At 48.9% G+C, this 23493-nt stretch overlaps 3 protein-coding genes across 4 annotated transcripts; all 3 read right to left on the bottom strand.

The window, feature by feature from the left end:
- Positions 1-11012: 11012 nt before the first annotated feature.
- On the bottom strand, positions 11013-13407 carry LOC120670113 (replication termination factor 2-like). Of its 2 annotated transcripts, none has more exons than XM_039950118.1 (2): positions 12174-13407; positions 11013-11283 (listed from the first exon to the last, which is right to left on the bottom strand). In XM_039950118.1, exon 1 carries the CDS (start codon positions 13254-13256, stop codon positions 12201-12203), a length of 1056 nt encoding a protein of 351 aa, XP_039806052.1. In that variant the 5' UTR covers positions 13257-13407; the 3' UTR covers positions 11013-11283; positions 12174-12200. The 2 variants fall into 2 exon arrangements, with proteins under 2 accessions (XP_039806052.1, XP_039806051.1); XM_039950117.1 differs by having other exon boundaries at positions 11013-11287; positions 12174-13406.
- A 944-nt stretch (positions 13408-14351) lies between these two features.
- Positions 14352-20223, bottom strand: LOC120670310 (bHLH transcription factor RHL1-like). The gene is made up of 7 exons (XM_039950398.1): positions 17125-20223; positions 16945-17016; positions 16704-16853; positions 16346-16411; positions 15279-15344; positions 15065-15133; positions 14352-14956 (listed from the first exon to the last, which is right to left on the bottom strand). Exons 1-7 carry the CDS (start codon positions 17869-17871, stop codon positions 14516-14518), a joined length of 1611 nt encoding a protein of 536 aa, XP_039806332.1. The 5' UTR covers positions 17872-20223; the 3' UTR covers positions 14352-14515.
- Positions 20224-20417: 194 nt separating this feature from the next.
- LOC120670311 lies at positions 20418-23066 on the bottom strand. Its single transcript, XM_039950399.1, has 3 exons — positions 22910-23066; positions 21774-22030; positions 20418-20863 (listed from the first exon to the last, which is right to left on the bottom strand). Exons 2-3 carry the CDS (start codon positions 22021-22023, stop codon positions 20829-20831), a joined length of 285 nt encoding a protein of 94 aa, XP_039806333.1. The 5' UTR covers positions 22024-22030; positions 22910-23066; the 3' UTR covers positions 20418-20828.
- Between the last annotated feature and the right edge of the window lie 427 nt (positions 23067-23493).

The following is a 23493-nucleotide window of genomic DNA, read 5'->3' on the forward strand; positions in this document are numbered from 1 at the left end:
CCCTCTCCGGCGGCCGCTACGGCTCCGGAGAGGGGGATGGGCTCCGGAATCATTGTGCGGATGTATATAGACTAGGTAGTTGTCCTTCTAGGGTTAGGTTTAGCTCGTCGCCGTTGCTTGGCGGCGGAGCTAGGGTTTGCTCGCCGGTAGCGGCCGGTGGAGCTTGGTTTCCTGGCGTCGACGGCGAGGCGGTGGCGACGTCGGTGTTGTGGAATAATTCCTCTCAGACTCGTCCCCGTCCCTGTGGCGTTCCTCTCCAGCGCTGCTGGTGGGTCTGTGGAGGTGGCACTCCCATGGTGGAGCCGCTGTTTCAGAGTCCTAGGCCGGTGAGTCTGCTGGCCTTCTTTTGCTTCAAGGACGCAGAGATGGCTGCGGGTGGTGTGCTTGCTTGGCGGCTGGATCCGGCCCGGTTCCCCCTCGGCGACGGTGGTCATCGATGGCGAGGTTGGATCCAGGAACTGGAGGAGTCGGGGTGTGTCCCCGGTCGATGGGTCTTCGCCGATGGCCATTTCTACTGCGACTCCTTCAAAAGCTTGCGACCGATGGGCCTTCTCCAGTTCTTGGGGGTGCTCGGCTTCTTCTCCAGCGGCGACATCTGGCGGCGAGGAGTTCGTGACCTGGTGGTTCGCGAAGGATCTAGGGGTGTTTTTGCTTTTTTTAGTTTGTTTAGGGTCCTTTGCGTAGTTTGGCGGAAAAAGCTGTCCCTGTATCCTCCTTGTATGCTTCTGTTTCTCTACGTGTACCTGTACGGTATCCTTATCTAAGGAATACAGAGGCGTATTATCAAAAAAAATTATAGGAGACTCGTTGGGATAGTTAAATCCAGCGTCGAGTAGGCAAAAAAAAACTCATGCGTCGTGGACTTGTTTGGAAAACAAAAAAAAAAAGAACTTTGTTGTAAAATATAAGTTTTCCGGTATTGACCTGATTATAGTGTAGGATACACTATGTTGGATGTGATATGTCATCATTTATGTCATTTAATATCTTCTTTTCGGGATGTACACAACGTTGGCTAGAATTCAGAGTATATCTCAAAAAACAAGAAATATTTATTGCAGGAAGAAACAATCTATGATTTTGAAAAATTGTGTACCTTTAGCCATGTACATGACCATACACGCTTCACCTATATTTTCCTCTACTTTAATGTTGACACGAGTATCTCTATGTCATACTTACTCGTAGAGACATCATTGGTTCCATCATCAACACTGCATATCATCCTTACTTATTTTCTACTACCTCCATTCCAATTTATAGATCATTTTGGCATTTCTAGGTGCATAGGTTTTGTTATACACCTAGATATACACAATGTCTAGATAGTGGCGGACCCAGAACTTTTTTAGAGCATGGGCCAAACATAGCTAATAATAAGTTGATATGGTGCTATTCTTTGCTACCTTAGGTCGTTCTGGTGATATAGTTTTATGTTACACACAAGATCATATACTGGACGTAAGCTTAGAGGTACACAATAGTAGAATTATCATGTATGGGCTTCTCCACGTTGCCTGGCCATGCAATTTGTGCTGCACATCTAAGCACCACTCAGCAGGGAGCCCGGGCACGTGCCCAGGGTGGCCGGGCCCTGGGACCGCCCATGTGTCTAGATACATAACAAAATTTATGTATCTAGAAATGCCAAAACAACCTAAAATTTTGGATGGAGGGAGTACTGACCTATCATGATTGTTATTATACACACGTCTTATCCCGTTGTAGATATACAATCTGTTATAATGTGACACAATCGTCTAGTGCAAGAAGTCGATAACAAGATCCACTAGTAAAGTAGTAATATTGTTTGCATGTTTAAAAAAAGACCAAATATTGCAGGTATCTCTTGTAGACTTATACAGACTTTTTATAGTTCAATGAGCTCCGAAAACTTGCACATAGACCCTTCTAGGAGAGGAAAAATGGAGAAACTAACTTTAAGGAGCAACTCAGCTATATTCGAACGATCAGAACCACCAAATGAGATGAGGCAAATAGGACAATTCAGTAGTTGTTTTCTGTTTTAGAGCTTCATAACAAGATAGGGTGCAGAAAAGACTCCAATGAATCTCATCAGGAGCGAGGGAATCCGATCGAGGATGAAAGAGTTGTGGGTATTTATATGGCTTGTTTGGAACAAAACTCCAAACTACGACACCAGCTCCGAAGGTCCAAGCTGAATCTGCAATTTGCACACTAAACTAAAAGGTTTTAGCTCTCTGCTTAGCTCAAACTGATATCCAAATTTTCTTAGAACCACTACTCCAAGAAATCTTGGCTATGAATCCCCACCAAATGCACGCATTGAGCCATGAGGTGGTTGGTGATGCACCAGATACATGGTTAAGAGAGAGAGAAAGTGGTAGCAAGTGGATATTTCCTATTTTACTATAGCTAGGGGGAGTCGGGTCATGAGGTGATAAAAAAACTTCTATTTTAACCTATTAGTCTTCCAATATGCTACTAGTAAATGTTTACTACATCTAGAGAAGTCATGAGGGTGGCAAGTTGATATAGAAAGTATTAGAATCATGGGAGCAATAAGGGTGGGTTGACATAGAAAGTAGTGGCAAGTGGACATTTCCTTATTTTCTATGGCAAGAAAGGCGTTAAAGTCAAGAAAGTACTGGATTGATATAGAATGGATTAACAAGTGAATATTTGCTAATTATTGTGCAAGTTGACATAGAATTGGTAGCAGGACAAATTTATTATGGACAGGAGTTGTAAGGATGCAGAGTCGATATACAATAGCAACCCAATGTCTTTCTGTCTTACTATATAGACCTTGGTACTCATCAGTCATCATTGACAAATATCATAGTAGCATGTGTGAGTGCACGCATGTGCAAGTGCGCATATGCACCTCCATCAAGCTTTTGATCCATCTCTAGTGTCACTGGATCCAAGTGTCCTAGGGTTTGGTAAGATTGGGGCCGACAATAAAAGAAGGAGGGCTATTCATAGTGCAGGAGTCGCAAAGATTGACAAGTTGATATCGAAAGTAGTACTGAAATGAATATTTTATATTTTTCTATATGAACATTGAAACTTATCATTGTCAATATCAGTGTGTGTGTGTGTGTGTGTGTGTGTGTGTGTGTGTGTGTGTGTGTGTGTGTGTGTGTGTGTGCCTCCATCAAGCTCTTACTCCACCTCTAGTGTCGATGTCTCCGAGTGGTCTAGGGTTTGTTGCATTAAAGTGGCGAGGACATAAGGGATGGTTCATGGTTGTTTATACCGCCGCCAGATTTGAGCATGTTATGGGCAAGAAGTGCATCAAGAATTGAAGGTAGTGACAAGGCGACACTCTGTGTGAACAATAGGGAGAGGAGGTGCTAGGGTTGCTCATCTATATTTGGAAGGGAAGAGATTGCAATAATGGATAATACTTAGGAAGATCAGGGACTAAGCTAGCTTTAATATTTGAACCTTCTTATGTTCTCAAATTATATAAGTGTTGTCTAGAATAATTAAATCCAATGTCAACGGTGTAAAAAAGGCATGCTTTCTTCTAGCTTCAAAAGAAACTTTCTTTCCAAATTATAATTTTTAAAGTATTGACTACTCCTAGACTAATCTATTTTTATTATTATGTATTCTATGTTTGCTAAGATTTTGATTACTGAGTACTTGTGAATAACCACCCAAACCAATCAAATTAGACCAATCTATCGACCAACAGCTTAACTTATTTAATAAATCCATTAATCCTTGGTAGTTGTCTGACCAGGCTCTCAATCCATCTCCATTGTTCAATCCATCTCTATTGTTGATGCTTTCATGTGGGCTAGGTTTGGTGGGATTGGGGGCGGCAAGAAGATGAGTGGCACTATTTACACTAAAGTCGCAAGGATATCAATTTAATATGGAAAGTAGTAGTGAGATAATGTTTTCTACTTTTTAAAGCTAGGTAAACTAATATGGAAACAAATAGCAAGTGAACATGTTGATTCTTATATGCCTATTGCACCACAAGCACGGTTGACATGGAAAGCCCGCATTTTTATGTATAGGGGTTATTAAGGGGGTGAGTTGATATATGAAGCTACGTGTGGGTGTTTGTCTTATTATGACAAAGGGAATCACAAGAAGTAGGGATTGGTATAGAACATTTTTTGTTTCATTACATAGTGTTTGATACTAATCATTCTCTCTCTCTCTCTCTCTCTCTCTATATGTGTGTGTGTGTGTGTGCAGCCTCTGTCAAACTCTCGCTCCACATTTAGTATCGCTACCTCCGAGTGGGCTAGGGTTTGGTGGGTTTGGAGTGGCAAGGAAATAAGGGATGGCTACTTTCGTGGGATGTGAGCGCGTTATGGACAAGAGTATCAAGAATTGAAGGTAGCTACAAGATGACACTCTGTGTGGACTATAGGAGGTGCTACAGCGGTAGGCAGGAGTTTCTACATAGTCTACATTAAGAAGGGGGTGATATAATAGTAATCAATAGTTTTCTTAATAAAAATAGTAATAGATAGTACCTAGGAAGAGTAGATACTAGACTAACTTTGCTCTTCGAATCTTCTGCTGTAGTCAAATTATGTAAGTGTTATTCAAAATAGTTAAATCCAACGTCAGCAATGAAAAAAATACATACTTGCTCAGTACCAAGAAAAAAAGTCATTCCAAAATATAGTTTTGGTGTATTGAGCTTATAAAGTTGGATACACCATGTTTGGTGTAAATATGTCCTAGTTTAGATTATTTTCCTTAATATGTTGATTGTTACTAGATTAATCACTTCTTTTTATGTATCCCATATTTGCAAGCTAAATAGAACTATCAACCAACAGCTAACCCATTTAACATTAGTAATCCTTGTTAGACGCCACATATATGTCTCACAAAAGTATATGAGTTTATTGAGTTGTAGGTCATACACAAATACACACAAACACATAAAATTACAAAAACATAGTTAAAAGTGTGCAAAACATAAATCAAGATTTTACACAGCACCGGAAGAGTTCGCATCATCATATGCGTCTCGTTAGTATTGCATATGGTTTTATTGTTCGTGTCATCTCAAAGACCACGGTACGGGTGGGCGAGCGGGCCATTATTATCCTTGCAACTATTGGTAGACACCACAAATGCATTTCATACCTTAAAAGATGTGTCCATAGTACTATTATTTTGGTGGATGCAAGATTTGTAGTAACATATGAGGGCAATAATGTACATTTGCATAAAAGAGTTTCATGAAGTGAATGAGAGCAACATATGGGCAGAGTGAATTGATACTTCTATCATTACTATTATTATTTTAGTTTTGACAACTTTAATATGGGTCGCCATCTGATTTAGTTATTTTGGTCACTTGTTTAGGTACAGAAGTGTCATCTTGCTTCATTGCAACTAGAAGGTGAACTTCAATTGATCTTTAGTTTACTTGACTAAAAGGTGTCATCTTGCTTCATTGCCTAGAATGTGAACTTCAGTTGATCTATAGTTTACTTGACTAAAAGATATACTCAGAAGTCACCAAGTTTAGATAACTAGCTAGGAGTCATATATAAAAAGTTGTAGAGTTCAAAGCGATCTGTCATACAATGACATTAGATCTGAAAAATGTATATTTGGAGTTCTCATGCAATCTGACATATGATGACTTGGACATAAAAGAATGTATATTTAGTGAAGTACTCATCTATTTATTCTATTCCAATAGCTTCATGGATGTCAAGCTTGTATGTATGTTACATGTAAATAGAATTATCAAACAAGCTGAGCTGACAAATTATAATTATAGATGCATGTCTTTTGTGTATATTATTTTTTCTTCATTACTTGGTTTCGTGACAGTTCAACCGTCAGGAATTAGTCAGCGTTTCCATCCCTAGTCTGACCGTCAGAAACTGTCATCAGAAAAGTATTCCTATCGGCCAACCGTCAGAAAAAAGTGATATTTCCTAACTATTGACTCCTATCAGCTTGCTCCTGACGGTAGGCTGTCAGGAACAGTAATCCTGACGGTTTTCAGCCCTTTCTTGATGGTTTTCAGCCATCGGGAACTTCCTGTTTTCTGGTAGTGCATATTGTCGTGGGCTTTTGAGGGTACCCACAGCCGGGTGGCGGAATGCACCCGCCTAATCCCAGAGGGAAAGTACTCGGGAAAGTGCTTGAGCGATTCGGCTAATCTAGCTTGGGGGCAAGAACACTCGGGTTTAGAGTGGTTCGGGCCGCCGAAGCGTAATACCCTACGTCCACTGTGAGATATATTGCTCTTAGTATGAATGAGTCTATCCTCTGCCCAGCCGAGGGCCTTGACTGAATCTTCCTCTAGCGAGCGTCTCCCTTTTATAGACCAAGGGGGCGCATACACAGGCATTCCGACCCCGACAGGTGGGTCTAACGTGGATATATAGTGTACTGCGCAGAAAGCTTCAATGGAGCTACAGCGGTTGAGAATCTCTTCTTGGATACGCTTCATCGCCCTGTAGACTCTCTTGACCGAAGGGAGTCTTTATTTGTCCCATCAGCAAGGCGCCCGTTGGGGCAATGTAGCATGTGGCGTAGTCTGTCGAGGCTACCATGTAGGCGTCATAATGGGCGAAGCCGAGCCGTCGTGCCCAACTGGCTTCGCAGACTGACATACGCGGCGTGGGCGGCTCCAGCGACTGCACTGTGCGCCTTGGTAACACGCGACCAACAGTGCAATCTGGCAAAAACCGCCTCGGGCTCTGCTGTGGCAGAGCGCACTTCCGCCTACCGCATTCAATGCGGTAGGTAGGCGAGTCTTCCAGTGGAAGCCACGCGGCTCCGCGCACGTGCCCGCACCTGCGGACACGTGGCGGCTCCGGACCAGCCCCAGGCGGGGTGTCGGTTCCACCCCGCTGAGGGGTCCGGATAGTATATGGGGGTCCGGGACTCGGCGGGGGTCAGGTACTCCCTGGGAGGTCCGGGACTCCGCGGGAGGTTCGGGGCCCCCAGCTGTTTTGGCTGAGGGCTACCTCCTCCGGGACACGTGGCGTCACCGGACCCTCCCCAAGCGGGGAGCGGGGAGCGGGTTCGGGGCCGTTGCCGGGAGAGTAGAGCTCCGGACCACAGGGGTTCGGCTGCTCGGCCGTCAGGGCGTAGTTAAGGATAACTACGCGACCCTTGCCTAGATACAGCAAGAGGGGGTACCCCAGTCCTGGGGTACCGATAGTGGCCCCCGGGCCCACCTCGGGAGAGGTACGAACCCGCGGGTGGGGCCACCATCATGATGTGTTTCCACGCAACTTGATTGTGTCGGTGTGCTCATGTCGAAAGCGGGTGCTCCGAACCCCTTGGAGGCCGGAACACCTGTTGCCAGGTTCAGGTACTAGAGCGCTTTCCCTAGGGCGGCGAAGGTGTAGGCTTGGGGTACGGAACCAAGCCAAGCGGCTACACAGACCTCGGACCGCCCAGGGAGCAAGAATCACTTCCCCGGACCTGGCTCCTGGCGACCGTGGCGAGCGGTCTCTGCCGGAGCGGGCCACCGGAGTGGACTTGAGTCGACCGTGGCGAGCGGTCTCCGCCGGAGCGGGCCACCGGAGTGGACTTGAGTCGACCATGGCGAGCGGTCTCCGCTGGAGCGGGCCACTGGAGTGGACTTGAGTCGACCGTGGCGAGCGGTCTCTGCCGGAGCGGGCCACCAGAGTGGACTTGAGTAGTTGCTGACGATCCCATGAATTACGCCACCGGACCTTGCAGCAAGGTGTAGGAAACCAGGCCTTATACTAGAAAGGAGCCCGGGACCTCTAGGGATAGCAGTCTCGGATACTAGGAGACTCGTAACAGGGTAGTGAAGTGCATAAGCTTAGGGTACATTACCAGGCTAAGTTACGCGAAGCTTCTCTACCCCAGGATACGGGAACCACTTCTCCTGAGCATGTCCCTAGGGGTCCGAACTGTCTTCTAGCTAGAAGGGGTGTCCCCACCTGACCACAAGCCAGCAACTCAACTTGGATCGTTAGTAACTAAAGAAAAGACTCCGTTTGGGAGAAAAAAAATGGATAAGTGTAACCAATGTAAAGTTCAGATAAGACCGAGAAAGCAATTCTCCTTTATTGTGGTTATCGTGGTGTACGTCAGAGGTCGGGATTACGAGGCCGGACCTCTACCGCTCTGGACCACTTGCTGGCGTTGCCTGTTTGTGCGATGAAGTCAGAGATCGGGTTTACAAGGGCGGACCTTTACCGCTCCGGACCACACGTAGGCACCATGTTATTACAAGGATGTACTCTCTTAGTCCTATCTAGGGGTAACCTACGGCCGCCTTCTGTAAGGCATGCATACTCCCAGACGGAGTGGAATTGCCACTTTTGAGTTCTCCACAGTCGTCGGAGGCGGAGGCATCCTGGACATGCCTGAACTGCATCATCCAGCATCACCTCGGGTGCTCGGGGGGGGGGGGGGGCTTCCCTGCCTAAGAACTGTCATATGCATATGTAGCATGGAGACGAATTCTTTGGCTTTGAATGGGAGTGGCCCAGCCGCCGCCGTCTGCCGCTGGAAGCCAGCCCGGTGATCGCTCATCACGAGCTGGGTGCTCATTTGGATGAGCACGGAGCGTGGAGAAGGGCGGTCGTTTGCCGGGTCGACCTTGGTGCTGGCGTTAGGCCCCCGCGCCTGGTGGCGGGATCCTGTCTGCAGCAGCACCAAGAGAGACTCGGTCCTGGCGAGGGAGGAGACGACGGTAGACTTCCCCCGGGCCACAGCGGTCGGCTCCAGGCTTCATATTGAGAGAAAGCCTTGAGCCGACGCCATGTCGCTGCATGGGAGTCCTGGTGGTTGCTTGAGAGAAAACCTTGAGCCAACGCAGAGGTGTTGTAGGGTAGCGCACAGCAGGTGTCTCCGCTGCGCGCCGCCACGCCGGCTCCGAGGTGTCGCAGTGGCGACGCACAGCAGGCGCCGCTGCCGTGCGCCGCCGCACCGAGGGCATCATTGTCTCGGCGACGTGGCATGCGGCGTTGGTGACGCCATGCCCCTCTTCATCTTCTCGTCGAATATGTTGCAGAGGATGAGCTCAGCCTCAAAAGCCTGGAGATCTAGCCAACGCCTGCACCCTCCCCACGAACGGCGCCAAATGTCGTGGGCTTTTGAGGGTACCCACAGCCGGGTGGCGGAATGCACCCGCCTAATCCCAGAGGAAAAGTACTCGGGAAAGTGCTTGAGCGATTCGGCTAATCTAGCTTGGGGGCAAGAACACTCGGGTTTAGAGTGGTTCGGGCCGCCGAAGCGTAATACCCTACGTGAACTGTGAGATATATTGCTCTTAGTATGAATGAGTCTATCCTCTGCCCAGCCGGGGGCCTTGACTGAATTTTCCTCTAGCGAGCGTCTCCCTTTTATAGACCAAGGGGACGCGTACACAGGCGTTCCGACCCCGACAGGTGGGTCTAACATGGATGTATAGTGTACTGCGCAGAAAGCTTTAATGGAGCTACAGCGGTTGAGAATCTCTTCTTGGATACGCTTTCATCGCCCTGTAGACTCTCTTGACCGAAGGGAGTCTTTATTTGTCCCATCAGCAAGGCGCCCGTTGGGGCAATGTAGCATGCGGCGTAGTCTGTCGAGGCTACCATGTAGGCGTCATAATGGGCGAAGCCGAGCCGTCGTGCCCAACTGGCTTAGCAGACTGACATACGCGACGTGGGCGGCGCCAGCGATTGCACTGTGCGCCTTGGTAACACGCGACCAACAGTGCAATCTGGCAAAAACCGCCTCGGGCTCTGCTGTGGCAGAGCGCACTTCCGCCTACCGCATTCAATGCGGTAGGTAGGCGAGTCTTCCAGTGAAAGTCACGCGGCTCCGCGCGCGTGGCCGCACCTGCGGACACGTGGCGGCTCCGGACCAGCCCTAGGCGGGGTGTCGGTTCCACCCCGCTGAGGGGTCCAGATAGTATATGGAGGGTCCGGGACTCGGCGGGGGTCAGGTACTCCCTGGGAGGTCCGGGACGCCGCGGGAGGTCCGGGGCCCCAGCTGTTTTGGCTGAGGGCTACCTCCTCCGGGACACGTGGCGTCACCGGACCCTCCCCAAGCGGGGAGCGGGTCCGGGGCCGTTGCCAGGAGAGGAGGGCTCCGGACCACAGGGGTCCGGCTGCTCGGCCGGCAGGGCGTAGTTAAAGATAACTATGCGACCTTTGCCTAGATATAGCAAGAGGGGGTACCCCAGTCCTGGAGTACCGACACATATATAGCATCGATAGTTCCTAGCTAGATCAAGCATCAATTATAAAATCCATGATGTTAATCTTGTCATGAGCTCAATCTTCCATATGCTAGCATATAAACCTCTACAGTGAAGTCTAAATCAAAGACCTTGCTATAATCGAAAGCGTAACAATTCCAATTAATTCATAACTCTAAAGGGGATAATTAATTCATAACTCTGAAGGGGATAAAATGGTACTCACATTACATAAGACCATATACTATAGAATTTGTCACTGTAAATAATGATTTACATATCAACCATTCCTACATCTACATCTGATTTTAAACGATATCTACATCTGAAGTTAAAAGAATGACTGAGATGGCCACGAGCAATGGAACCATCGACAGCACCTTTTCACAAAACCGTGCTGAATCCACCAACAAAAATATGTAACTTATGGTACTCAGTTTACCCATCCCATAACAAACATATGTATTTTACAAAAAGGTGCTCATCACCGAGCAACAGCGATACAGTCGTCAACTAATGTAGCTGAATCTACCGTACCATACAAGTTCAATTTCAGGTGTCTCCCACATTTTATCCTATCCTCATCTACATGTTGTATTAGACAAATACTCCATCAGTTCCAAATCGTAGATCGTTTTGGTAAATCTTAATACATAAATTTTACTATGCACCTAGATAAACATTATATCTAGATACATGACAAAAACTATATATCTAGATTTACCAAAACGCCCTATAATTTGGACAGAAGGAGTATTCTTATAGCCCGCGAGTAGTGGGGACATTACCACCGCTCAACTTTCGAAAAGGCATGCTTAAGTGACTCACATGTCAAACATACTTCAAGATATGCAGACGACAATACACTGGTAATATGAGAGACATGTTGCACATGCGGCACTGAAACAAAGTGCTGTATACAGCTCACTGAATCATGAGCGAATGGCTGTACAATGCGTTTCCGCTTATACTGTGAAACAATAATATGACAGGTGCCAATTTCAAACAAGAAACAACAAGGCACCTAAAGCATCCTTCGTTACAATTACAAGGCGCTCATTGCTGTCTCAAAGTCTGAGGACAATTCTGCGTCCTGGAACAACACTTCTCTCGGTCATTTCCTGTCTGATTGAATCAATAATCAGCACAATGATGTATCAGTTTAAAACTCATAAGGCTGATTTTTAAAATATATTTAACCACCCAGAAATGCAATGTATCTTTGCAATTCATTGGTAGTTTCCATTCATCAAATGGATGGACATATAAGTGTAACGAAGATTATGTCTGAAACTATTTTGACGCATACAGATAAAAAGAAGGAAAAAAATCAAGCCATCAGAATTCAGAAGCTAGTAAATAGGAATCCTCAAAGATGCACACATTTCAACTTCAAACAAAATACACGGTTCTAACAAGGTACTAGCATGCCATGAGCTTTGGCAGGATTTACTTAATATGTGTACATTTTTAAAACTAGTGTTATCCTAGGCAGTGCTTCCAATAGTTTACAAGAGGTGCATTTCACAAGCCTGCCACAAAATCTGCACATTATAACACATTAACATTGGTTTTCCTGCTCTGCAATGTTGATTGGGTATTTGGAAAGAAGAGCGATGAAAACTGACTTCGCTTGCAATATTCATGTCGCACTGACACTAATTGTTTGCATTTTCCATGGATTACATTCTTTGTGGATGATGTATGAGAATCAAAATAAGTACAATGCGAAAATTACATATGAACTAATTGATCTAATTGTATGCAGAGGTTACAACCATGAAAGCTCCTCTGCAAGCAATTGTTTTAGGAACAAAGCTTAGCACCTTATTCAAGCAAATTGCTGCACAAGATTCAGTACTGCATATTTCACACATCATTCATGTGAACTTAGTGCTGTTCTATCATTTGCTCCATCAAAGATCAGACATACATAACATCAGCAGCTGAAACAACCCCTGGAATTTGTGGGTGAGCCATAATAAGGAGCGAATTGATAGAAAAGGGTCACCTCCATGCATCCGCTCCAACCAAGACATCAATTCCTTCCCAGTGGAAGCGACCGGCACGAGTATGTCTCCTGGAAATCTGACTTCCTGGAGGATGTGAAAATCGACGCATACACTTCCTTATTTGCATGGGCTGGCGCATGGTCCGCAGCCTTGAAGCGCTTTGCCGCAGCAGCCTCCCCCTTCTTTCCGTTCTCCAACTTATCAGCCCCTGCCACCGCCATAGCAGTGGCAGCATGCTTACTGCCGCTCAGCCCATTGCCCACCTTCTTGTCCTTCTTCTCCTTCACCTTCCCCCTCTCCTCCTCCATCCTCTTCCTCAGCACGGCCACCTCCTCTTCGGTGCCGTTGATGGGCATCTTGTCCGCCTCCTCAAATTCCTTGTGGCAGACGAGGCACGCGGACGTCTTGACCTCCTTGAGCGCCTTCACGCTGAGCACGTGGCCGCACCCGCGGAGCGCCAGGAACTGGTACTTCCCGTTGAACTCCAGCCCCGTGACGGGGCACTGGAACCGGACCTCCTCCCCGGCAGCCTCCGCGTCCGGCCTCGGGTGCAGGTGGATGGGGATCATGTCGCGGAGCCCCCGGATGTGGGAGAGCGCCTTGGGCAGGCGCTTGTGGAGCAGCGCCTCGACGAGCGCCTCCTTGTTGTAGAGGTTCCCGAGGCGATCGGCGACGGAGGGCGCCGCCAGGGGCTCCCCGGAGAGCGCGCAGCAGGTGAAGCGCGAGAGGCGGGTCTCGTTGGGGTCCACCTTGTCGGGCTTCTTGGCGAGGTACATGGAGAGGTAGCAGTCGCGGGACTCGGCGCCCGTGGCGCCGCCGTCGCCGCCCCCGCCGCGGAGCGCGCGGAGGCGGAGCTGGACGGAGGCGGAGGGCGGGAGCGTTGCGACGCGGGAGGTGGCGGGGAGCGGGCGGCCGCCGGAGGTGAGGTAGTAGGAGGAGGAAGGGAGCGGGAGGGAGGCGAGGAGGTCGGAGACCCGGAGGTGGGAGGGGACGGTGAGGTACCGCGGGGGCAGGGAGAGGTCGTCGAGGCGGAGGACGACCGCCCTGGCGGCGCCGGAGGAGGATGCCGCGGGGCCGGCCATGGCGGGCTAGGGTTAGGGTTCCGGCGACGTCGAGGCTGGAGATGGATCGGGAAGCGGAAGGGGAGCTCGGAGTCGGACGGAGAAGATGCGAGAGAAAGGGGAATTGGCGAATTGCCGATCCGAGAATTCGAGATGGTCCGGTCCGGTGCGCGTCGGCTTCGTTTTTTTTTTTTGAGGGGTGCGTCGGCTTCGGCTGGAAAAGCTGGCGCGGAGTCGGCGGGCCGCGGGGTGAAACCGACGTTGTTGCTGGGCCGCTGGGCCGGAAACGGGGACGGGGTGAAACGAACGTTCGTTGGGCCGGCGAGAACCGCCTCTTGTCGTCCTCGTCGGTCCTGCAGCTCGTTCCATGGCGAAATCAGCGGGGCTCGGGTAGATGAGAAACTCATAATCATCATCAGATGCCACGGACACGATCTCGGAGATGCGATTCCCTATGTTTATCTTTTTTGTAGGGAGGAGCCACCAGTTCTTTGTTGCAGGCTGCAGTAGCCGGGGCCGACCGTCCAGCGACTCGCACACGGCCGGCCCCGAGTTTCTGCGATCGCATTCCCATGATCCCATCCATCCATCGCCTCGTCCTTTGCCTAACCATCAGAGTTGACAGACACAAATCTTTAAGCACGGTCGAGTTACGGGAGGCCAACTGTACGCACTTCACCCATCCATCGCCAACGTGCGAATCTTCCAGCCCCGGCCCTTTGGTAGTCGTATCTCGCATGATCATGCTCGCCCTTGTTCTTCAACCTTTCACCATTTGTTTTTTAGTTTCTCCATCCAACAATCACGACGACGTGCGCGCGATCGGACCAGAGGAGGAACCACCAGTTCTTTGTCCACCACGCTTAGTAGTAGCCTGCACATCATCAGATCGAACTCGATCGTCGTCGTCGTCCTGGCCGGCATCTCAGTCATTGAAAGAACACCGCACCTCAGTTCTCGAGAGGGGAATGGAAGATACGGTGTTCCTCCTCGCCAATCGCCTAGATAGTTGCGCACATGGTACGGTATCGCTGTTCCACGAAACGTGCAATGAAGAAAGGGAGAACCAGCCCACGAACCATGCACAAAGGTCAAAGGGCGGCAATGGAGGAAACTAAAGGGCAATGGGAAATACTTATATTGGAGGGGAAACGAAGGTATATGATGTCATGACAGGATGTACGACGTCACATGATCCTAGTTACACCCTTTGTTTGATACAGCACAGTTGTCGGTTTGTCGCCCGGCCAGGATCCTCCGACGATCCCCCCACCGGGCGGTCACTGCTTACCGCCGCCACAGACGGCGTCCTTGGTGGATCGGGGATCGTCGCCGCCTCCTCCGGCGCTGCTAGCGGACGCCGGGGACGTCGCCGCGTTGGCGGCGGCGAAACCGTTGCTGCCGTCGTGCAGTTGGCCGGGAGGGGCGGGGCTGGCGGAGGCGGCGGGGTGGCGGAGGACCGGCGGCGGGCGGGAGAGGAGCGACGTGGAGGAGGTGGCGGAGGAGATGGCGGACGCCAGGGAGATGGGCATCAGGCACAGGCCTTTTCCCTGCAGGTACTGCATGGCCGTGCCCATGTCCTCCTCCATCATCTTCGCCACCTGGTTCTCCGCCACGCGCAACCCGCCGTTCTCGCCGCCGCCGCTGCCATTGGCCTTGGTGGCAGCGCTGCCCTTTGCACCGCCGCCGCCGCTGTTGCTGCCGCCTCCGTTGCTATTGGCCTGCGGAAAACAAGTAGTAACCCGATCGATGCTTCATCCTCAGAATTGATCGAAACTACAAGCAACTGATCTCTGATCTGCAGCCAATGGCATCGAGCGTTCCAATACCTCCGAGGACATGCTTGCAACCAGGGGTGCCAAGCCGGCCGCGCCGCCCAGCCGGCTCATACTCAGAACCTGCAAACACAATGCGCATCAATGCAAGCAGTCAGCAGATTCAGCACTGGCACTGCGGCAAGCCTAGCCGGGATCAAAGACACCTGAACTATCACTTGTTGGCAGCGATTCAGCTATGTTCAGAAATCAGAAGTAGCATCGTCACCTTTACTTGGAGCTGCAGGAACTTCACGTAGTCGATGATCTCGTCCAGCATCGACGCCTTGTCCGTCTGCAAAACAAAAACCCCACGTCGCCATTTCAGTATCCACAGCCACACATCTACGTGACCCCAATACTCCAGAGGAGGTGCGAATTATGTATTGGATACCGATACGCGGCGGATACGCGACTGATACGTATCGGAGAAGTATCTATAAAAAAATAAATGAAACATAAATCGGATATTTATTTGGGTACGTATCGGATACTCCGTGGAACGTATTGCAGAGAAAGAGAGTAGAGGATCTGCTTCCGATGTGACCGGTCCATAAAAGGGAAGGTTATATGGACTGTTTGGTGGTCTTTTGGGCTGGACTTTCTTAGTTTCTTCTTCTTTTCTTTTTTATTTTCCTTTTGCTACCATTAATATGCATTAATATTTATTTTATAAAAAATTACTAAAATGTATCTGCGTATCGGATTTTTTGAGAAAATGACGTATCCCCGTATTCGTGCTGCATAGCCACACATCCCCCGCTCTTCATGCTATAACGTGTTAGTCCATTATTTGCTACCAGACTCCTCTTCAGAAATTCAGGGACAAATTGAGCAAAACAAGGCATCCAATGCTCCCACATGCCCATTTACTGCGCTTCAGAGTCCACATATAGTAGTAGCTGGCGCAAGACTAATCTCCCAGTTCATTCAAAGTTTTCAGGGCGTTGCAGACTTGCAGTACCAAGCATCCAGCAGATCGATCGCATCACATCGAATGAGCTCGACAAAACAGGAGCAGCGCGCTACCCTCACCTACCTGCCGGCCCCGTTTCTGCTGCTAGCTATTAGCCTATCGCTGCCACCCGATCGCGTACGCAGGCAAGCGTCCCCGTCGGCCGTCGCACGCGCGCCTGGGTCGGGAAAGATTCCCGCTTTTCCGCCGGAGAGCGAAACGACGAGATCGATGGCGCAAAAAGCGGCAAAAGCAGCAGCGGTGGCGACGGCGACGTTGAAGACGCGAGAGAAAGGGGAAAGGACGTGGAGAGGGGGGGGGGGGGGATCGAGGTTGCCGACCTTGTTGGCGTTCGGGACCAGCTCCTGCAGCGACTTCATCCGCTCCGCGATCCTCTCCCTCCGGAGCTGCGAAATGGACAGTGTGAAGCTCAGATTCTGCTTCTAGAAGTGTAGGATCAAACAGATACGTGTTCAGATTGTGGTCATTAGTTACAGGTCCATCAACGGCATAAAATTGTATCATCCAAGTTAAATAGTGGCTTTCAAGGATGTGAATTGCATTGCAGCGAAGTTGAGGTTATGCAATGTTTTTTCTCGCTTCTGTGAATGAGCACGTTGAATTTTATTCTCTTGGAAAAAAAGAGGAACAATTCAGAGAACGGAAAGGTGGTGGGCGGAGAGTGGCGATGTGGCATACACGTTCCGCTATGCTGTGGGGGTCGGTGGCTTGCCCTCTCCTCGCCCGCTGCCGGACCTGCCGCGGCGGTGCTGCGCCGCCAGCGGGTGTTGTCGCGCCGCCGCTCACCGCCGGTCCTCCCAGGCTCTGAGGCGACACCGATCCTCCTCCCTGCGGCAGCCGACGGCAATACATGAAATCAAACGAAGGTTCTTGGCATATTGTATATTTGGATTACATGTCGTGAGTGCGGTGACCTTACCTGGCCAAATTGTGGCTGCACGGCGGCCGCGCCGTGCATCCCGAACCCGTTGAACAGGGAGTGGTCGCCTCCCTGCTGGACGCGCGCGCGCAAGCGGCCGGGATCCATGGTAACGAAACGCTCACAAGGTTAAGGGAAGATCTAGACGAGGAGAGTTGGGTCCAAGGTGACGAGTCTTACGGCGGAGTTGGGCGACCTGAAGCCGCCCTCCATCTCCTCCCGCGCCGGCGCCGACCGGTCTGTGAACAGCGGCAGCGGGGAGAACCCGGCGCTCTCCTCGGCCCCGGCGCCCGCCAGGCCGCCGCCGTGGCGGTGCAGGTCGCTGAGCTGCAGCATGACCGGGGAGGAGGAGGACGGCGACTTGACGTCGCCGCCGATCTGGTGCTGCCGGAGGCGCGACACGAGCAGCGCCGACGAGTCGTCGCCGAAGGCGGCCTGCACGGCGGCGTCCTCGGCGCCTTCGGAGAGCTCCCAGGGCGACTTGGTGCCCCCGGCGCCCAGGTCCGCCCACGCCGACGGCAGCGTGGAGAGCATCTGGTCGAAGAAGTCGTCGGCCTGCTGCGGCCCGCCCTCGCCGCCGGCCATCTCGCGGCCGCTCGGCTGCATGGCGCTGATTGATGCCGCTGCGTGGTCTCGGTGACGGAGCTGAGTAAATGAGCTTCGGAAATGCAGGGTGGGAGGAAGGAGGGAGGGATGGGGAGCTCGCGATTCGCGCGGTTTTATAACAGGGTCTGCCAATTTTAGTTTTTTTTTGAAAAAAAAAACAAAACTGAGCTTTGTTCCTGCGACACATTGGCATTTTAGATTTAATTTGTTAGGCGAACCGAAACTGGAATTCAGCCACGTAAACTTGTGAGAATCCATAAGAATATTCAAATATTGGAAGCGAGGTCGAGCAAGTTCGTGTGGGACAATCTTGGCACACATTCGTTCTCTCCGCAACCAAACCTGAAGATCTCTACCATTTTCCAAAACTTACAGGAACTTTGCAAGAATATGTGCAATTCCAGCAAAATTTGAAAAAAAAAGTGTTCTAGAGCGAGCCTTAACGAAACTAGACACTACAATTTAAACATCTTCTGTTCTATTCTGCATGATCTTGATCATTATGCTCACGTTCTCATAATGTCACAGCTGAACGGTGATTGTTCAGAGCTCATGCAGTTCGACCTCTCCCAGTTCAGGCTGCAGTTCTGGGCTGCACACGTGCGGCAACATACACATTGGAGACTGGACAAGGCAAGAAGTTACGACACGCACGTGCTCTCAGAGTCTCAGGCTCAGCACCGTGTGCGCGTGCGGACTGCGAAGAGTAAACGACCCATATGACAAAATGGCATCCGATGGGAGATCGACAGGTAAATGCAGTTATCAGTAGGGCAAAAGATTCAGAGTCAGGATTAGACTGATTAAGAAAACATCAAGGAAGAACAGGGTCATTAACCACCGGGAATCCGGGATTATTCTGGCGCCCCACTACGAGCCATGTCTGATGTTCTTTTAACTAAAAAACAGCACAAAGTGCGGGTTTTCTATCTGGTAATGCGATATGATTATTTACTGCCAGCTTACTAGTAATGAGGATCCTATGACTTTGCATAGCAAAATGCTATCAGATGCTTTGGTAAAGTGAGAAAAAGGTCTGGCTGATTGAGAAGACCCTGCAACTTGTAAAAGGTAAAGACAAATAAGATCAAGTTAATAACTGCTCAAAATAGAAAAGATTAAGATCAGTATCAGCTTTACGCACCGGCTTTTGCAGATATAAGATTAATACTTAACAGTAACTACGAAAGAGGTTCGTACTGGTACAAGCTAACTATTGTTATTTTGCAGAGCACTGATGCTAGAGGTGAACACACTGGGACTTCAAGGTTCATCTGCAGCTAAAGCTTTCATATGAGACACAGTATTAGAGACAGTTCCCAATTAATCTCTTAGAACTTCTTCTAATAGTTACCCAATCCATCTCTTAGAATATTTTTCCATGGATTATCTCATAGCAGTAATAATCACTATACATCAACACCACAGTTATGTCAATTCCTACATAAACACTTCTACCAGCATTTTTTTAGTTGTTGATTCATCTATGTTCTTTTGCCCATGCTGCCTTTTGTGCAAGAGACAGACGACTCAATTCTCCTCCACTGCGGATCATAAAAAATCATGATAGCAAAAGCATAGACACAAGATGTAGTAAAAAGAATAAAGATAGCATGATGCAGAATTGGTCAAGGCTACCCACTTAGTGTGTATGATTATTTAGGATCAGATAATCCGTTGACAAGGGGCTAAGAAGAGCGCACGATCGCACAGTTTTATTCTCTCCTCCCTCGTCTAGAAAAAGAAGCGTACACGGGGGTGGCACGAAGTCAGCAGGGAGCAATTAACTGCTGACACATTCCTCTTGCAGAGCTGAAGATCCAAGGGGAATGGACGGATCAGTGGAGAAGCAGTGGCAGGGTTTAGGTCAGTCAATCCCCGCATTAACTGCACTAATCAAATCTGGTTGCAACATTAATGGCCCCTGGATTAGTTTAATCTGCCTGCACCCGAACTCCCCAACAGCCATGGATGGAGATGATAGAGGAGATTAATGTCCTGTCTATACTATAATGGAATGGAGAGAAATGTCATCCATGGACGTCCATGTTTCTAGTGAATGCTGCAAGTATATTTGCACAATAAAGAGGGCACAAATCCAAGAAGAAACCAGCCCTTTCGGGGAAGGAAAATGTAGTACCACAAAGAACATGAAGACAGGGACCGGAGCACTTTCTAAAAGAACATGAATGGCTTGAGTGCTAACATTCTATAGGAATCAGAATACTTAAATTGCTGCAATATGAATTAGCAAGCACAGCAAAAAAAAAAGGGTTTAAGATCACAACAGATCAAATATAAAGCAAAAAAATATGAGTACCCGTAACTTATGCATTTTACGGCTAGTAAATATCATGGGACAATGATGGTGGTTTATTTGGTAAGTCCATTTGGTGCATCAAGGTTGATTACTCCCTCCGTCCTGAAATGTAAGGCATTTTGCTTTGTCCTAAGTCAAAGTGGTCTAAGTTTGACCAAATTTATAGAGAAGAATACTAACATCTAACATATCAAATAAGTAAATTAAGAAAGTATATTTCATAATGGATATAATTATTCTCATTTGACATTCAAAATGTTATTACTTTTTTCTATAAACTTGGTCAAACTTGGAACAGTTTGACTTAGGACAAACCAAAATGTCTTACATTTCAGGACAGAGGGAGTACCCATTTGGCTTTTGGTCCTAACATTGATGTTTATCTCAATTTGGATTGATCCAATCTCTGAGAAGATGACAAAAGAAAATGCCCAAACAGCTTCTGGTCTTTTGCCTATGCACTAAGGCAAATGCATAGTAGTTCGATACTTACTTTTGTCAAAAAACAGAAAAGAAAAAAGGACAGTAAGAGTTTGTTGCACACAAATGAATGAATTCTCGCATAATGGCAGATGCACTGATTGTCAAATCCGGCCACAACATGCCACTTGACGGCTGGAAAAACCACAAAGACATTCAAAGTAATGCTTACCAGTGCACTAGTTATGATGTCTCACAAAATCCAAAATCTCTATGAATTGCAGTTCTGACACTTTCAGTCTGCTTGTTTAATGAAGCTTGGAAGTTTGGAGCACCATACTGCTATTACACAGATGAATCCAGATACAGAAGCATACCCAGCTCGCCTTGGGAGCCAAACCTTGTCGCCTAGGCGTCCAGGCGTACCCAGGTCGCCTTTAAAACAATGCAAGGCTGTGTTAATTTGCACCAGCATTTTCAGAGTTAGCTATCTCCACAATGGCAAGGGAGGTTTTACTGCATCAAAATGTGCTCCATATCACTTATCCATCTCCCAGATGATGCCACCATCCTCTGAATGCAGCAGTGAACAAGAGTATGAATGTATGTAGTAAGAAAGCGAAGTATACAACAATGTTCTTAAGGCGTTAAGGCGAGGCACGGCGAGCGACCCCGTCGGCATGGCGAGGCGACGCCTAGGCGGACGCCTAGGCGAGCAAGGCGACGCCTTATAGCAGCAGGATGTAGGGAGAAAAAGAAAAAAGAGAAGGAAGGAGAAGGGAGAAAAGGAAAAAGAATAAGAGAAAGGAGACAACTTGGCCCAGCCCACTAAAAGCCCAAGCACCACCCCACATCCCCACCAGGCCTGACCTAGCTCCCCTCTCCCGAACACTCTCAAACTTGCCCACCCTTCGCTCGCGAGTCACTGCCGGCGGCGGCGGCTGCCTTCCGCTCCTCTCCCTCCTCGCCCTCGCCCTCTCCCTCCTTCTCCCTCCCTCACCGGAGCTAGCAGGAAGCTTCCCCCTCCTCTCCCTCTCCCTTCTCCCTCCCTCAAGTTCTCCAGGTGAGCCGCTGCCTGCTGGATCCGCGCCAGCCGCCAGAGCCAGCAGGGAAGCCTTCCCTTCCTCTCCCTTCTCCCTCCCTTCCTCACGCTCTCCAGATGGCTGCTGTCCGTCGGATCGACGCCAGAGCTAGCAGGAAGCTGTTTCTCCTCTTCCTCCCCCTTCTCCCTCCCTCCCTCTCTCACTTTGCTGCTGTTATGGTAAGGCGACCATGGACACCTCATCCCGGTCGCTCCTTCCCCTTACTCTTCCTCTCTTCTGGCTGGGCGTCGGCGACGCCTTGGCCTCCCTGAGCGCCTTGACGCCTTGGCGACGCCTAGGCGACGCCTTAAGAACCATGGTATACAATCTATGCTATCGGTGCTATAACTCATAATTGGCAAGAAAATCAATTGCTCCTGCCATGAAATCCAGGAATATACCTTTGATCTTTTTGTTTATCCACACCTCAAGAAGCATCCCTGCACCAACCCCAGCAGCACAAACAGCACCATAGATGGCCAGTGCAGAAGGCCAGGACCGCCGTGGCAGAAAATAACAGTCAGGGACTTGTCTGATTTTCTTTGGGAGGCGTTTCTTAACAATCGGTTGGCTAGATTCAGTAATCACTGAGCCACCTACAGTCTTCCAGTCCACATTTTTCAGGATATCTTTCGAGTCTTCACTGGCCATTCCGAAACTGTATATGTATAAATGCTAATCAGAATTCCACGAATAGCACATGTTCACACAATAGAAATATATTACATTCTTCAGGATATCCTTTGAGTTTTCAGCACCATTCGAAACTGTATCTTTATGTATAAATGTAATCAGAATTCAACGAATAGCACATGGAAGACAGTCACACAATAGCAATATATTCAATTCTTCAGGACAAGCCTCTCTGCAAGTTTTGAACATATTCTAACAAGCATATTCTGAAACACAAACTTATGGGGTGCATATAGTCACAATTCCCCATATATGCAACAAATCACCTACACACTGAGGTCTCTCAAGAAATGATACAACCTTACGCAGCTGATAGATGCATGTACAGGGGAAACTAGAGCTTATCAATTAAATCCACCGAACTCAATACCTAAAGTCATCAAGGCATAACCTAACGTAACCTTCGAAATGAACACAGCCGTTTTAATACGGAATGAGTCCAAAAGAGGACGGGTAACAAGAGCTCAACTGACAGGTTACAGAATCAGCTTAAGGTTCCATATTTCACCCCTTAATGATATCAGCATATGGGTACCGCATCCACACCGCCCCGCTGATTCAGCGACGCACTAGATGAACGGAAGAGCCCAATCCAAGGCAAACGCAGCTAAGCGCTTGATCTACTCGCGCGGCACAGGATTGCAAACCGTCTTCTCCAGAGCGGAACCCAACTAGTTTTGTTAACCAGATAAGACAATCAGGGGAAGGGAACTTCCAAACGGCCTGCTAAAAATTATTTCTGCTAAAACTGTAGTGCAACCAACGGCGAAGCGCACAGCAGCTGAACTAACGGCGAGAGAGAGTGTGAGAGAGAGAGAGGGTAGGGGAACAGATCTAGAATTACCGCGTGGTCTGGACCTCCGGTGCCGGAGGGCAATCGAGGCGGCGGCGCCGGCGTTGTGGATGCTGGACGGCTGGAGGATGGGGACGGCGGGGGCCGGCCGGGAAGGAGGAAGCGGAGAAGCCATTCGTGGGCCTGTGGCCTAGTAAGTGCAAGAGGTAATCGCCGCCGCCTTGGTGGGCCTGTGGACTAGTAAGTGCGAGAGGGCCGTATGGGATTGCCCCGTGACAAGAGCAGCCCAGCCCGCGAGAGATTTTGATATTTGCAATCCAATTCATGAACCCTTGACAACCATGTCATTGTGATATGAGTGTGACACTCAGATTGACCCCACATGTCATTGTGATATGGGAGTCAAATCTTGAAATCCTTACTAATTGGATGTCAATTTTAGAAATTTCACGCAGCGCGCCGCCTGCATTTGCGTGGTGTGGAACACAGGAATGTCTTGCCTCTTTTTTGCACTGCCGTCTGAATTCTGATTAGTATCAGACCATATAAATTGTTCTCTTTCATTAGCTGGGAAATATAGTCTTGAAAATTCTAATTGAATTTTCTTAACGGAGGACATCATACTGTAAGTCACC

Source organism: Panicum virgatum, chromosome 4N (genome assembly GCF_016808335.1).
Source record: "Panicum virgatum strain AP13 chromosome 4N, P.virgatum_v5, whole genome shotgun sequence".
NCBI lineage: Eukaryota > Viridiplantae > Streptophyta > Magnoliopsida > Poales > Poaceae > Panicum > Panicum virgatum.